Below are 14,837 nucleotides of genomic sequence, written 5' to 3'. Positions count from 1 at the left end.
GGATAGGAGATAGGGGCAACCCCCCAGTCACTGACTAAGGGGGGATGAAAAAAGTCTCTGCTGCTAGCAGTCACACATTTGTGCTCATGATCAAATTCAGCAGCGAGAGAAGCAATGGCTGCAGAGGGCATGACAGAAAGAGCAAGCAGTGCTGCAGAAAACTGGAACAGAACAGCAAAGCAGATGCACAAGCAGAGGGGTCGTGGGGGCTCCTCCTCTAGGTCATCACTTGCACCCCCATCACCCACACCTACTTACATACCTGTGCCCCCATCACCCACACCTACTCACATACCTGTACATACTTGTGCCTCCATTACCCACACTCACTTACCTACCTGTGCTGTGGGCTAAATGGATGCAATTGCTCAGTGGGCCAGATCTGGCCAACGGGCCATAGGTTGCCAAACCCTGGTTCATAGATTTATGTTTAAGACTGTTCACATTATTATAATTTCCTTTTTGTATGAAGCTGTTCTTCGCAGCAGGTCTGGACAAAAAGGAGAATAAATATTATAAAATTATTTTTCATTGACATATCTGAAGCATTTATATATGTTAAATTACACACACATACACACACACACGCACGCACGCACACACACACACATATATACACACACTTAGATATTTCCTAGCTGACTATTTTCCTTCAAAGATGTATTGTAACAGGAAATAATGCATCAAATTACTTTTATTTGGTGCCAATTCCTCCCAGGGCTTTTTCCATATACAGGGAATAAAAAGAGGAAATAAAATTATAAGGGAGAAAGACAGGGTAAAATAATTAGATGATATAAACTCTACAGCATTTCCATATTCTATCAAGAATAAATACGTTTGCTAATCTTTGCAGTCAAAATAAAAATGTTAGCTCTAACAGCAGGACTAGCCTTTCTTTTCGAATAAGCAAAATGACATTCTTAAAGAAGAAAGACGTTATGTTCTTATATATGGGAGGGGACTAGTACTACTAACTAACTCATCATAAATAATGGAAACAGTAAAATATAAAATGCCTCTCTTTATACAGAGAAATAAATAAATAAATAAAGGAAAAGGTACACTAATGAATAAGCAAACTTGAAGCCCAGCATGTTAAAATAACCAAGTAAAAATAGAATGGGTCATACATCCTGAGCAACATGTGTGTGGTTGTGCCACATTGTGACACAACAGAAGAGACAAAAGAATAAGACTACAAAATTAACTCTGCCTGACAGGTACTTCAGCTTTAGTTCTCCCCTTCCCAGAAACTTTTCCCTGCTGAAATTGCTAATTGGCCCTGACTGCAGAAGAAAGCACAAAACCAATACATCTTCAAGGGAGTTTTTAGTCTTTTGATACTGCTTCCTTTACCTGCCCTGCAGGTCTTCTTTGAGAAAGAAGCCAGTTGGAGAGGGGATGGATACATCTCCTCCTTACTGCAATCACTGGTAAAGAAAGAGAGCAAAGAACTTAGGGGTGAGAGAGGCCATAGGGAGGGAGAGAAAGAATTGATGGAAAAGACAGAAATCCATAGGGAGGGGAATTGGGAAAGCAAAGGACAAGAGACAAGGGAGGGAGGAGATAAGTAGACAAAGACTAACCAAAACAACTGACCTACATCTATGCAATTAGTAAGATTCAATTGCTTGGATGTAGGTCAGCTGATGTAGGCCAGCAGATGGAGGGAAGTGATTGTTCCCCTCTTTTCAGCATTGGTGAGGCCATATCTGGAGCACTGTGCCTAGTTTTGGGCCCCCCACTATAGGAAGAATGTAGACAAATTGGAGAGAGTCTAGCACAGGGCAACAAAAATGGTTAAGGGACTGGGAGAAGAGAGGCTGAGGGAACTGGGCTTATTTAATTTGAAGAAGAGAAGACTGAGGGGAGATTTAAAAGCAGCCTTCAGCTACCTGAAGGGTGGATCCAAAGAGGATGTAGCTAAATTGTTCAAGGCTAGACAAAGCCTTGGCTGGGATGATGTAGTTGGGGATGGTCCTGTTTTGAGTAGGGGGTTGGGCTAGATGACCTCCTGAGGTTCCTTCCAATCCTAATTTTCTATGATTCTATGAATAGCCATGTTCTGGTCTACAGCATTCTACAATGAGATCCATTAAATCCTGTGAATTCTCCAGCAGTTATACAAGGAAGATGGGGCATACTTTGGGCATTAGTGCATTCTATGCTGAGAATATCAAGTAACTGTTCCTTGCGGTCTCCCTTCCAAACCTTCCCCGCCAGTTTTCTGCACGATGTGTTTAGCACTTCTCCACAAGAGAAGGCTGAGGGGGGACCTGGTGACTGTCTATAAACTCACTAGAGGGGACCAGAAGGGTTCAGAGGAGACACTGTTTCCCCTAGCGTCCCCTGGCATGACAAGGAACAATGGACACAAATTATTAGAGAGTAGATTTAGATTAGACATCCACAAGAACTACTTCACAGTTAGGGCGGCTAGGAGCTGGAACCAACTTCCCTGGCTCCTACCCTGGGGATCTTTAAGAAGAGGCTTGATGACTACCTGGCTGGACTCATTTGAGTCCAGTCTTTTCTCCCGCCCAGGCAGGGGGTTGGACTTGAAGATCTACAAGGTCCCTTCCGACCCTACTTCTATGATTCTATGATTCTATACTTTCTGAGACAAGCTTTAATGTTCTCGATCACTTTCTGACCCAAGGCTGAATAAGGCAGAAGCATCTGCTGGCAAGAAAATAAGATCCATAAATCCCAGACGACTTTCCGGTTGCTTTGTATATACTGTCCAGTTATCTAGAATTATGGAGATTTCCTAACTTACTTGCAACAGTGACCATCAATCCAACAGAAGTGCTTTCTGGAAATTGAAACTGTCATCCATGCATTCAAATGTGCTTCTGAGACTACAGCTGACAAATTCAAAATCAATAAGACAAAAAACTGATGTCCTGTCATCTTGGCTTGGATCATAAAACTTGCCAGGCACATTTTATTAGAATACGATTTGATCCAGCAATGTGCTTGAAATGCAGTTTTCTGAGTTGCTGCAGTCCAGCTCTGTGCCTCCTTGCATCTCAGAAGTAGCTGCACATTTACCATTTTGTGCAAGATGCACATTTTTAAATCTCTCTCTTTTTATTTCTGCCCTGCTTTCATCATATGTTCTTTGGATTCCTCTAGCTAAACAATCACAGTCCACACAAAACAAGAGGTTCACTGCCTGTCTCTTCTTTTTCTCTCTCTCACACACATGCATGCACACACTAATATCTGAATCAAAGACCATTTTTGAATACATAGATACAACATCTTCCATCTTAACCTACCTGGGCTTCAGCAACTCAGCAAGCCATACTTCCATGTTTAGTTTTGTCCAAATATTTTTAACTGCTTTTTTTTTTAACAACTTCCATCTTCGGCTTGCCAACTATACTCTACATACAAGCCAAGTAAGTTAAGGAGCTAGGTTGGGCCTCAGAAGGTTTGGCCTGGGTTTAAAAGGGATATGGTGAGCCAGAATGAGTGAAAGGCACAGGTAAAAACATGAAGGGTTCAGTGAGGTTTCAAGAAGAGATTTATCTCTTCACAAAGGTATTAGTAAAGGAAGGGGCTCCCTGATGATTCTACTTTACTTCTTCAGAGCGCAAAGGCAACTAAGTCTAGGAAGTCCTAATGCAAAGGTGCTGGACTTCTCCTGTGCTGCTGAATCAGCATGCCTGTTCACAAGAGTGGCAGGGACATGGACAGTCCTCCAAAGGCCTCTCTCTGAGCAGAGATTCTATATTCCCTCATGTGTGTGATCACTCCCAGAGCCAAAACCAACTTTCTTATTACTCCTTCCTGACACATTCCTCAGGAACCTCTCATCTCCCACCTAACCCAGTCATTCTTAGCTCTTTCAAAATCCTTCTCACACTCTTCTAGGCACATTAATAGCTGTACTACAAATGGTCTCCCCTCCCCCTCCTGCCTCCTTCTCCTCACTAGTGGTCATTCTTAACAGAAGCCCCACCTGCCTCTAAAGCAGATAGATGGATAGATAGATAGATCCCCTTGTTCCACTCCCCACAACTCATAACTCTCAGAATCCCCCAATGACGCCTTACAGGTTTCTTTCATCTGCCCCAAGGAACCCTGCTCTCCCAGTTGCTTATTTACTCGGCCTCATTACTCAATAGGAACGTCACCATCCACATCTGACTCCCAAGCAGGCCTCCCTTCCACTTTCAGTTATTTAACATAGATATTAACATAGATAGAAATCATAGACAATTAAGATTGAAAGAGGTCTCCTCCAGAGGGCATCTCAATCAGTTGATGTGGATATTTAGAAACTTTTAGGGCACATCTTACATGCCGTTAACGTGACTGAATATACTCTAGCTCAATTTGAACTCAATTTGAGCTAGAGTAAACTGTTCCCGACATCACCATCCACATGTGCATTTATGCACAGTAATTTACTACACTGCCAGATACTACTTGTATCAGACAGGACTATCCAGCAGTGAAACAAATTAGTCTATTGTGCCCTAATTGCTGTAAACTGAGGTCAGGAGCCAGGGGTCAGAGAACTAGTGCTGAGTTCCACAGGAAACCTGAGATTAGGGTCAAAGAGGACAAGCCAAGTCAGGATGCCAGGGAAACTAGAAAGAGCAGAGCCAGTGCCAAGATCAGGGTCAGGAAAAGCCAAAGGCGCATCAGAAATCAGGAAAATGAAGGAAAGCAGTGAATATGAGGCTTGCTGGGACAGACTGAGGCTGTCAAGGTATACAGGTGCTTTTAAAAGAGGTGAGTGGCATTTCCAACTATATAAAATAATTTAATCCATATACTCAATGAACATTATAGACATCTTTACACATGCTCTGGGAATAGGGGGGGCACTTTCATTAGAGCGGCTCCAAGAGCCGCTCTAATGAAAGTACCCACAGCGTCTTGTGTATTCAAAACACCATGCTTCAAAATGGTGGCAGTGTCAATGAGCTTTAGTTAAAGCACCCCCGCCACCATTTTGAAACAGAGGGATGCTAAATGCACAATACGTAGAGGTTGCTGGAGCTCACTAATTAGCACACTCCAACAGACTCAAGTAATCTGCTCCAATGCAAGTGCACTACTGGAGCAGTGTCCCTGCACATCTACAGGCACCTAATAATTCTTCATTTATTTTAATAAGTAATTTTTTCATGTGGGGTTAGTTCAGGAAACTAATTTAATCTCTTTGAATGCAGCAGAGAGCAATTTGTAGGGCATATGTCAGCATTATTTACATACAAGACTTTTCTGTGCATATTTAAATTGCTGGCTTGTCTGGTCTGTTTTTTCAGTGAGCACTGCAGCAGTCTAACTACACTCATAAATGTGGTTTTTACCTCTTTGCCTGCAGAAAAAAAAACTTCTGTAATTACTGCAATGCCATTTTTTTTGTTTATCTTGCATGGAAATTAAATGCATCATTATGTATTAGATGAAACAGCATTTGAGGTTCCAAATTAGCAGATTAGGACAAAGTTTAGCATGCTTTTATGTAACCACAAGTGGGTAATATCATTCTATCATAGACTAGCCTACCTGTCCCTTGAAGCAGCAGAAGCATCTTGACAAAATGGGTGACTGCAACAGCCTGATTCTCCTCTGCCCTGCAAATAGTAGAAATCTACCCGTGCAATTTTCAGACAGATTTAGTAATGTATTACATTCACTGGGATTTTGATCCTCTTTCTTGCATCAGTCTATGGATGCATAGGGCATGTTGACATAACCTCTCTTCTGATCTTGAAATCGTTGCTCAGGGGCAGATTAATGCATGAGCCCATGTGGCCTGGGCCCAAAGGCCTCTACCAATCAGGGGCCCTCTCAGGTGCCGGGGCAGCATAGCCCAGGGGAGCATCCTGGACACAGGCATCTAGGGTGGGCAGTGTGCACCTCCTCCCCTCCGACTGGGCCACGGCCAGAGCCTAGGGACAGAAGTGGGGTGCCCTGCAGGTAGTGGTGGCTTCTTGAGGTCATCTGTTGCCAGGAGGTCCCTATGGGAGGCCCCTCTCCAGCTCCCCCCTACCTGCAGGCAGCAGCCCGGGTGGGCAGCCAGGGGTGCCACGGAGACTGTGCCCACCCCCTTAAGATCTCCCCCCAGAGCAGCTCATCCTGCACCTCTGGGGGACTGCAGGCCTGGTTGTACAATGCCCACCGGGCAGAGGGGTCAGGCCAGGCTGGAGCCACCTTCACTTCAGCAGTGCTCATGCCCCCTTGCTCACTTCAGATGTGCCAAGGAGGCCAGGCGGACCCAGCCATAGCCCCCTGGCAAGCTCAGAGGGAACTTGCCCTTGCCTGTTTTCTGCCCCCAATTTTCTGTTTGCCCAGGGCCCCAGTAAATCTTAATCCACCACTGCCATTGCCAACAAAAATAAATCCTGCCATGCTCAGGTGCATCAGAAAACACCAATTAAGAACATCAGGCAACTCAGGACTAGCCCCAGGCACCTCTGAGCATCCTTAAATATAAGTCCCAGGGCTGTGTTCAGGCCCTTGTTCTGTCTGGCTTGGGAGAACCTAAGAACATGAAGGGGCAAGGAGACAGGTGCTCAGGTCTGCATCAAGCCAATGACAGCTCTCTCTAGGGAATCTGTTGTGCTTAATTTCCTGTTTCTAGTGAAAGTACCATATTTATCCAAGATGACTTTGAATTGAATATGACCCCCCAATAATTCAATTCTATACATAGAAAATTATAAAATTTATTGTGGTGGGGAAAGCAGCAGTACAGGCTGATGGGTCAAACCCCTACCCCTTACTTCCCTGCCCCTTGTCCCCTCGTGCCTGCCCCACTGGCTACCTGCCCATCCGTGCTTATGCCTCCCTCACTGCCTGCCCCTTTCCCCCCGTGCGTGTGCCTGCCCCCCACTCCCTGCCTCCCCATCCCTCTGTTACCCCCTGCAGACTGCCCCCACCTCTTGCACCCCATCCCAATGCCTGTACCTACCCCTCCCTCCACCCCCACCACTTGCCTCCTTCTCCCTTACCTTCTGCTGAAACTCTGCTCCTCCTGGGCAGTCAGTAGCAGCATGGCCTCAGCCCAGCCTCAGCTCAGCCCCAGCCCAGTCAGGGAGAGATGGCAGCGGCTTCTAGATGGGCAGTGTCAGGGCTGGAGGGACTGGAGCCAGAGCAAAAGGTAAATGGGAAGGGAGAAGCTCATGAGAAAGGGCCATAGGTTTAGGGGGAAGGCACAGGCATGGGAGAACAAGGGTAGAAGTGTAGACTGCAGGTTCCCACCTCAGTTCCCATATGCTCCCTCCAACCATATGCTCCCTCCCTCTCCAAACAAGCTATTAGTGCCCACATCAGCCAGCAGCTCAGTTCTACCACCTGCCTTGAACTGATCAAATCCAAGATGAGGCTTTTTTTTTTGCTTGTCTTGGTTTCAAGTAAATACAGTAAGTACCAAAAGGTGGGCAGGCATTATTTTATTTATCAGTGTGTGGTGATTCCAGCATCAAGGGGGAGGCCATGTAGACATGGCCAAAGAGGCCATGAAACTGCTCTGACAGGGCATGTCCATAAGCAATTGATTCTGCTGGCTTGGAGATGTAATACCTTCTACTGTATCCACTGATATGACAGGCACATCCAGGGAGTATTTGGAACAAAGTTAGTATTCAGCCTTCACAACTCATGACTTGGCCAAAAAATCATGAGGCTGCCTTAAAAAATCATGTAATCATAAATTTGAGACTCCTTTTTATGTATCCCTCCCTTAAAAATTTGAGCCATTGGCGTTTACAAATCAAATATTTTAAATTTCATGCAATCCTGAAGACTAAAAATTGAATTATCCTTTCAGTGAATGCTGACACTTTTCCCTTTTGTCTCCAACACTGCTAATGAGATAGCTGGGTGACTGCAAATTTGTCCCACTTTGCACAGATACTATCATACCAGGTGCAAGGAAGTAATGAATGCAAGCCATTTTAGAATCATAGAAAAGTAGGGCTGGAAGGAACTTCCAGAGGTCATCCAGTCCACCCCCTCCTTAAGGCAGGATTGCCTCCATCCAAACCATCCCAGGCAAGTCTTTGTCTAACTCAGGGGCTGGCAACATTTTTGGACAGAGTGCCAAAAACACCCACAACCTCAACTTGTAAGATGGTATGCCAGGGGCAGATGATGGGAGAGCTGCAAGAGGCCTGATCCTTGTTGTGGCAGCACAACCCCGGCCCCTTCCCTAAGGCGCAAGTACCAGACAAAATGCCTTTGCGTGTCACGCTCTGGCATGCATGCCATGGATTGTCTACCCCTACTCTAACCTATTCATAAAATGACATAATCAATCCTGTTGCAGAACTAGAAGACATATTGCCAAAGACACTGAAAGTATCCTAACCTGACGCAGATAAAGAAGGCAAATGAGAGCTGTCAGCATCCGCTGCTGCAGGGGTTGTTAAAACATATTTGAGAGATCCAAGGAAGAGGGCCATGCCCCCCACTATAAAGGAAGGCAAAATTGCATATAGAAAATCACAACACCTACAGCCAGTCTTTTGCAACTGAACTAGAATGCATTTCACCTGCAGATATTTAAATGCATTTGCAATGGATACCAGGAAGGATGGCATTTTTCTCCATTTTTCATTAAAAATGATAATACTGATTATATATATATATATCAGCAGTAAATATAGTGCTAGCTATGCAGGAGAAAAATAGTTAAAACAATGACCACTTACATAGAGTTAAGGGCTCAAACTGAAAATAATAAAATAATGCTGGCTAAAATAATAGCCATTCAGGTAAAAGTCTGTATGTAATTATTACCCAAAGCAAAAGTCTTTTAAACAAATTATTTAACTAATCTATTTATTTGTACAAAGATATGAATCCTGGATACACTGATAATCTATTTGCTTAAGCATATGCTTGTGTTCAATAATATTTATCTTTTAGAAATAAACCGTGTATATCATCTTTAAAAATGCAAACATTGCACTTTCAGCACTTCATCCAAAACCCCTAGAAAAAAATTAAACTCATCAAATTGATTTCAATCATCTTTGGATCGAGCCATTGTTATGAGTCAGATATTGTGCATAAGTGTGAAGGCTCAGGCTCCTTTATATTTTAGACAGATATGTTTGAAATCTGAAGGTTATATAGCTCATCAAGCAAAATACTCAATTACTAGTTTAAATTGTCCATGAAATGAAATAATTCACAGCCAAAAAATTTTAGGGTTGGCAATGAACAAAGTAGCAGCAGCAAAAATGAAACTGCCTGACACTTACGTGGGCTCAGGTTTATGGCAGTCTCACTGTATAGTATGTATTTGTTTTTGTTTATTTATTTTGATTTTTAGAGTTTTAGCCTTCCCATTCTCTGCTAATATAGTGAATGAAAACTTCTGGATAATATTTTTTTAGAATATGATATGTATTCTCTCCTCTGCCTTACCATGCATTTGTGTATTTGAAAAAAAATCATTGTAATTTATATAGGTTTTTTTTAAGACACTGTTGATGCATCCTGCTTTGCAGTACGGAGGTATGCAAGAAGCTAGCTTGTATAATAATAGCAGTTGAAATCTAGTAGTGTGGAGGCCAGCACAAGTTAGCCACCCAAATAAGTACCCAGTGGAAATGTCTACATGTGCTAGCACACAGCAATAAACTCTGGGGCAATATCATGACAAAGTTTCTTGCTCCCAGGCTCCACATTTACACATGCACCCAGAACTACAGCATACTGAGCTGGGTTAGAGCAGCTCTGGCTGGCAGGGTCCTCCAAAGTTCAGCTTGCCAGCCCAGGGCTGCTCCAACACATATCAACATGCTGTGGAAGGCCTGCCTGGGGCACGAGGGTGCTCCAGTATGAGGCTAGCCAGCAAGCAGCCTATGCACCAAAGCACCCTCATGCCCCAGTGAGCCGCATCAGCGTCTACATGTGCAGAGTAAAACACTCCACAGCAAGATATTACAAGTACTACCCTGCTGCAGAGTTAATTAGTTTCCTATGGCCTAACAGGCCCACACATGTAGACGTGAGATGTTTACTGTGGAGCTAATTAGTCTATTCTGCAGTAAACGTCTTGTGTAGACATGCTAGTGTTTTTGCTGGGATTGAATAGTCCTACTACTTCGTCAGTGCTATTGTAACCCAAACTAGTTAGATGAAAGTAAGCATTTCTGGACCTATCTGTGCTCCGTCACACCTTCTAGCTGCAGTGCAGACATATCCTTAGAGGAAATCCAGGACTGGACTCCACATCTACAGAGGATCAATTTATTTCTCCTATAGTTTTGTGATTTTATTCAGGATTCAAGAATTTCATTGTGGATATTCTTAAAGTCTTATTAAAAGTGTATTTCCTTTTTTATTTTATTTATCAGCAAATTTCTCTGACAAACTTCCCAAAATTTTCTCTTCTCCATAATCCATTGTTTGGACAACTGCGTCTTCTTATGAATCTCTCACACCGTATAAAGTTCCCAAAAACTGCAATAGCCCTCTTCTCAATAATTTTCATTGGGAAGAACTCTGTGTCCTTGTGGAATATTCATCTGTTTCTGAAAGCATTTATATTTGTTGAGTAAAAGAAGTGTTCACCTCCCTATTCAGGCAGAATGGAAGCTGCCACTAAAAGAAGGATCCTGAGTACTTTTTGTCTCAGAATGTATTCTTGCTTAGATTTATAATTTAGTGCCACAATTCTGAACTATAATTTCCCAAAAGAGCAATAGCTTAGATCTATCAGAAAACTATTTTAAAATATTAAATTAAAGTTAAAGGTGATTATAGCTACATCTACAGTGTTATAAAATGAAGAGATTACAACTGCTTCAGATATCTATAGCAAATCTATTTACATATTCTCAATAAGGAAGCTAAGTTTCTTCAGACCATATCTATATTCCTAAAATATGCTTTCACTAAACAATTCTACTTTCTATTCTTTACAACCCAGCTGCTGTGGTGAACAGATCAAGGCCAGAGATCTCCAATATTTCAACCTAGGAAGCTATTTTCTTTTACACCCTTTCTTTCTTTCTTTCTTAGTCCTTCTGAAGAACTTTTTAAATTATTTGTTCAGTTTACAAAGCAATCCTTATTTCTAAGGACATTGTTATTTAGTCAGATATTTTACTACTTTGCAGAAGCACAAGGGAGTTTAATCAAAAAAGCAAGTCATCTGACCCACCAAGAGGTAAATGAGACCTCTCCCTAGCAACTTAAGTAGGAATCAGGACCCCAGAACAGAAAAGTGAGAAACTTATTACTTTGTTTGAAAGATTCATTTTATTCCTGCAAACAGGCTGAATGCCCCTGTAAACTTATGGATCTCAACAGTACTACTAAACTGAAAAAGGATGTTCACTAAGGTTGATGAAACTAAGGGAAAATCACCGAACCACCCAGAGTGGCAATAACTTAAATTAAGACACAAGCAGTACTACCTGATCAACTGTAACTGAGAGAAAATTGGCATTTTTAAAAGTTAGTCCAGATATTATGAATATCATCTATCTATCTTCTAGGTCAATTTAAAAGATATTTGCTCAAGATACATGTCACCCAACTCAACATACCAGTTTAGAATATGAGATCTTCATAAATTTTCCTGCAGTTATGACATCTATTATTTTATGACAAATTGCTTATATTTTAAATATAATTTTTCTACAATTATTATGCTTGAAACAAATATTGATTTGTAAACATTTTGGATTGAGAATAAATAATATCTTTTTAAGCATTTATTCCCAGGAAACTACATTGTTGCAACTCTATAACACATGAATTAGGTTTTTGTTTTATCTACCACAAATCCATACTTGTCATCCCAAAACTAGGTATGACTGATTGCTTCATGGAATACAGTTTTTTTTTATAGTCCTATAGGAGCCATAATGATGCTTATGCACATTTTTTCCTATTTTTTTAGAAATATCTTTAGATGGGCATGTCTACATGTGCAATTAATGTGCAGGAATAAACTCCAGAGCTTACTGGCCAGAGTTTTTTGCCCCCAAGTGTGCCATTTGAACATGAACCCAGGAGCAAAAAATGCTGGAGCAATTTGCTCCAGAGTTTATTTATGAGTAGCACATGGAGTCTGGTCAGAGTAGCCATGGCTGGCAGGGGACCCAGGGGTCAACCTGCCCAGGGCTACTGCAGTTGGGCTCCATGTGCTCTGGAGGGGCTTGCTGAGGCACAAGGGTGCTTCAGCATGGGAGCTGCCTGCCTGTGTCCCAGCCAGCCAGGACAGCATCTACACCTGTGCTGATACACATGATAAAACTGCAGCAGGGTAGTACTTGTTTTTACAGGTTCTACCCTGCTGCAGAGTTTATTAGTTTTGTGAGCCCTAATAGAAGCACACATATAGACACCAAGACATTTACTATGCAGCTAATTACTAAACAGCACAATAAACATCCCATGTAGACATGCCCAAGGGGACCAAGACAATGGCTAACACCTATATATATATATATATCTTCTCCCACGTGAACATGACTTGCATTAATTTACCCAAAAAAGCTCCCCCATGATCTCGATGCTAAAAACAAAGACTGTATAACTTTCATGAGTTACATCAGTGCTTTATTTTATCTTAAGATCCTTTAATTAATGTTTCATAGAGTTGTGTAAAAGGTATTACAGTAGAAGTCTGTGTATTTGTCAGCAGTTAGACTTTAAAAAAAAAAGAAGAAACCATAAAAATTGGCTATACTAAGACTGGAAAAAAAAACTCATGAAAGAGGTGATATCTTTTTTTAGACCAACAAGATATTTGCAAACAAATTATTTTATTTATTTGCAAGCTTTCAGGATCAAGGCCTGATGAAGGGTGCACATCACCCTTCATCAGGCATAGGAGAGAGCAGAGATTATAAAAGTTCTCCTAGGTGGAAATGAGAATTTCCATTTCCACCTAGAAGAACTTTTACAATCTCTGCTCTCTCCTATGCCTAGTGAAGGAGATGTGCACCTGAAAGCTTGCAAATAAATGAAATAATTTGTTTGCAGATATCTTATTGGTCTAATAAAAGACTTCACCTCTTCCACGAATTTTGATTCCTTTTGCCTCTAGGCTAATATGGCTACAACCTGGATACCAATACTAAGATTGTTGTTTTATGGAAGCTTCTTATATGTAAGTCACTGATGTGGTTTTATTTAATATTGTGGTCACTCACCCGCTTTGCTGATTTTTCTAGATACACCAAAATGAAGACTGCCACCAATATCTATATTTTCAACCTTGCCTTGGCAGATGCCCTAGCAACAAGCACTCTGCCATTCCAGAGTGTGAATTATTTGATGGGAACATGGCCTTTTGGTACAATTCTTTGTAAGATCGTTATATCTATAGACTACTACAATATGTTCACAAGTATCTTTACACTCTGCACCATGAGTGTGGATCGCTACATAGCTGTTTGCCACCCAGTCAAGGCTCTTGATTTTCGCACTCCCAGAAATGCCAAAATTGTCAATGTATGCAACTGGATTCTTTCTTCTGCCATAGGCTTACCAGTTATGTTCATGGCTACTACTAAATACAGGCAAGGTGAGTCTGGCTTTCATTATTTAAATTGATGGCATAAATATTCACTCTCTTCTCTTTAAAGCATTGTTGCACCTTACTTAGGTTTGCTTCTAACCTCACACTTCTTTTAGGAGGAATCATTGAAACTAATGTAAAAGAAAAGGATGGCCCTTCAATGAATTTCAAATAATCCCCTTCACAAGTTCAAAAATGTTAAGTAAGAACTTTCTAGTTGAAGGACAGGTAGGAGCTAAAACCCATGAGATATGTCATAATATCAGAGGAGAAAAAAATAGACATTTGTGCTTTGTTTGATATATTCAGGCAGGCGTGCCTATCATTTTCTTAGAACCTGTTCAACAAATTAGGTGTGGGAATTGTGAGGAGAGATTTTTTTTTCTAATATTTTAAATTTCAAAACTGAAGTGCTGATCAGTTTCATAGCTGGACCCAAAACAGCGGGGGAGAAATGTCACAAGTATTTTCTCTATTTTTTTCTATTTATTTTTGAATCTCATATTTCTGATTTTTTGTCAATTAAAAAAAACAGTTTTAGTACTTTCTGTAACACAGAAACACTTATGGAATCCATCAAGGAAAGCTTTTTGGAGCCAACTGGATCTTATGAGGACAATACTGATTCCGCATTTTACTCTTGCCTCTCAAAACTCTGCATATTCATAATATACAAATACTGCAGAATTTTTTAAAGTAAATTAAGCCTGTCATGTCATGAGATGTCCATAGACAATACATTACACTATTGAAATATAACTTTTTTCAAAAGTTTTTATGCCTTCAATTTCATTTGGATTAAGAAGAATTATTACCATTGATCTGTTAAGGGCATTATGAAATCAAAGAAAAGATTCCTATTCAAATAGGACCTGATATTGCATCAACTGAAGCCAGTGACAAAGCTCTCACTGATTGTAGTGATTCTGGGTAGGGGTTTAACAGGTGTTGTGACCCCAAAGTGTGCTAGGCACCAAAAATATAAATGAAAGATGGGGTTACCACTCCAAAGCACTTACATTGAACTCCTGCAATTAAATCTGCTGACACTGACTTCATGGGAATCCTCATAAACCCAAAAGCGCAAAATGGCCATAGCAATTCAAGAGGTTCTAAACCAGGGGTTTCAAACATATGGTCTCCGGACTGAATCCAGCCCATGAAACCCTGCTGTCTGAACAAATAAGCACAGGGTACAATGCCATTCTCCTTCCCTTTCTCCCCCTCCCCCACAACATATCTGATCTAGCAGCTGCTTCTGCCAGCATGGGACCCATGCTGCATGCAGCATAATCCCAGAGCTGCCAGGGCAGGTGCC

The 14,837-nt window shown here is 41.5% G+C and overlaps 1 protein-coding gene across 2 annotated transcripts in view; it reads left to right on the top strand.

The window, feature by feature from the left end:
• Positions 1-14,837, top strand: part of OPRM1 (opioid receptor mu 1) — a 59,873-nt gene that overhangs the window by 21,573 nt on the left and 23,463 nt on the right. For both annotated transcript variants that reach the window (XM_019527675.1, XM_019527674.1), the window contains exon 2: positions 13,173-13,525. In XM_019527675.1, coding sequence (XP_019383220.1) covers positions 13,173-13,525 — 353 coding nt within the window. The remainder of the gene's footprint in view (positions 1-13,172; positions 13,526-14,837) is intronic.

Source organism: Gavialis gangeticus, unplaced genomic scaffold (assembly GCF_001723915.1).
Source record: "Gavialis gangeticus isolate Ggan-Ray unplaced genomic scaffold, GavGan_comp1, whole genome shotgun sequence".
In the NCBI taxonomy this organism is placed as follows: domain Eukaryota; kingdom Metazoa; phylum Chordata; order Crocodylia; family Gavialidae; genus Gavialis; species Gavialis gangeticus.
Note: the sequence above shows the minus strand (reverse complement) of the source record. Positions and strands in the feature narration are given on the sequence as shown.